At 52.1% G+C, this 1,278-nt stretch overlaps 1 protein-coding gene across 1 annotated transcript in view; it reads left to right on the top strand.

Moving 5' to 3' along the window:
* Positions 1-1,278, top strand: part of DYSF (dysferlin) — a 357,128-nt gene that overhangs the window by 246,398 nt on the left and 109,452 nt on the right. Inside the window, exon 37 of the mRNA XM_075066758.1 lies at positions 527-667. Coding sequence (XP_074922859.1) covers positions 527-667 — 141 coding nt within the window. The remainder of the gene's footprint in view (positions 1-526; positions 668-1,278) is intronic.

Here is a 1,278-nt window from a genome sequence, read left to right as displayed (position 1 = left end):
CCCCCCCCCCCCCCCCCAAAAATAACATTGGGAGAAAACAGAAACCCCTATTCAAAGCCTAAATGTCATGCACGTTCCCATGGTCATGGACTTTTTAGCTTGGGAGTCCCTGCAGACAGTTTAACAGTGTGGCCAACTCTTGTGATTTTATTGCACATTGCTGATAGTGGGTGATATTTTACTCAGAGTGCCAGCTCCTGGAGTCAGATGCTTCTGGGAGAATTTCACCTTTTGTTTAAAAAATGTACGTTTCTAGCCATGATGGTTACAGAGAGAAGCTTAAAAACATGACCCCCAAAGGCTCCAAAGACAGAAGGCATATTCAAAAGCCCCTAGTTTTATGATTTTTAAAAATCTCGTGATTTTTTAACCCAATCTCTTGATTGTTTCCCCCGACTCCCAATGTTGGAATGAAAGGGGTTAGCCGGAGCAAGTGAGACAGGTAGGGGGTAGCCACCTAAGCCAAGAAGTAGGACTATGAGCGAGGCCTCTGTGACCACGATGACAGCCAATGTGTTGCTTTCAGGGTGCGGATGAGTTCATGGGCCGCTGCATTTGCAAACCCAGCTTGGAGCGCTCCCCGAGACTGTCCTGGCACCCTGTCGCTAGAGGGAACAGAAAGGCAGGAGAGCTGCTCGCCGCCTTCGAACTGATTCAGAGAGAGAAGGTGAGGCATGGCAAGGATTGCCCTAGCTGGGTCCAACTTCCCCTGGAATTATGAGACCAGATCTCATTGGAATCTATGGGTGCTCAGCAGGGTCAAGCATCTAGCGTGCAGGTGCTGGGAACCAATTTAGGCCACTCCATATAGGCCAGTCTAGCCCAGCAGCCACCTGAAGGGAGGCACTTCCTGCCATTTGAGGCCAGTGGTTCCTTCATTCGGCTTTTGGGAAACCAGAGCATTGGCTGCCCGGTGCCCCTACCTCAGTCTCTCTGACGCCTGAGGAATCCAGCTCAGATGATGGAGGTGTTGCTCGCAGCTCTAGACTTAGGGCTGAGCTGGAATTGGCTCCGTTGTGCTGCGTGGAGAACATCGTGGATCCTCCCCATAGTCGCAGGGCTTACCCCGGGAGCCTGGAATGAGCTTCTGGAGGTTTGTAGGTACAGATGGGAAGAGCCGGCTGAGCAGCAAGCGACCGAGTCGAGTGTTTGCCCTTTAACAAGCTGATGGGAAAGCGACCAGTCTTTGGCCCCAAACCAGTTGGGAGCGACTCTTTTTTGGCCCCGTATGTGCTTATCTTACCCCCCACCACGCATAGGCCGCCCCCTCACCGTCTT

Source organism: Chelonoidis abingdonii, chromosome 5, assembly GCF_003597395.2.
Source record: "Chelonoidis abingdonii isolate Lonesome George chromosome 5, CheloAbing_2.0, whole genome shotgun sequence".
Taxonomy (NCBI): domain Eukaryota; kingdom Metazoa; phylum Chordata; order Testudines; family Testudinidae; genus Chelonoidis; species Chelonoidis abingdonii.
This window is presented reverse-complemented; position numbering and strand designations above follow the sequence as displayed.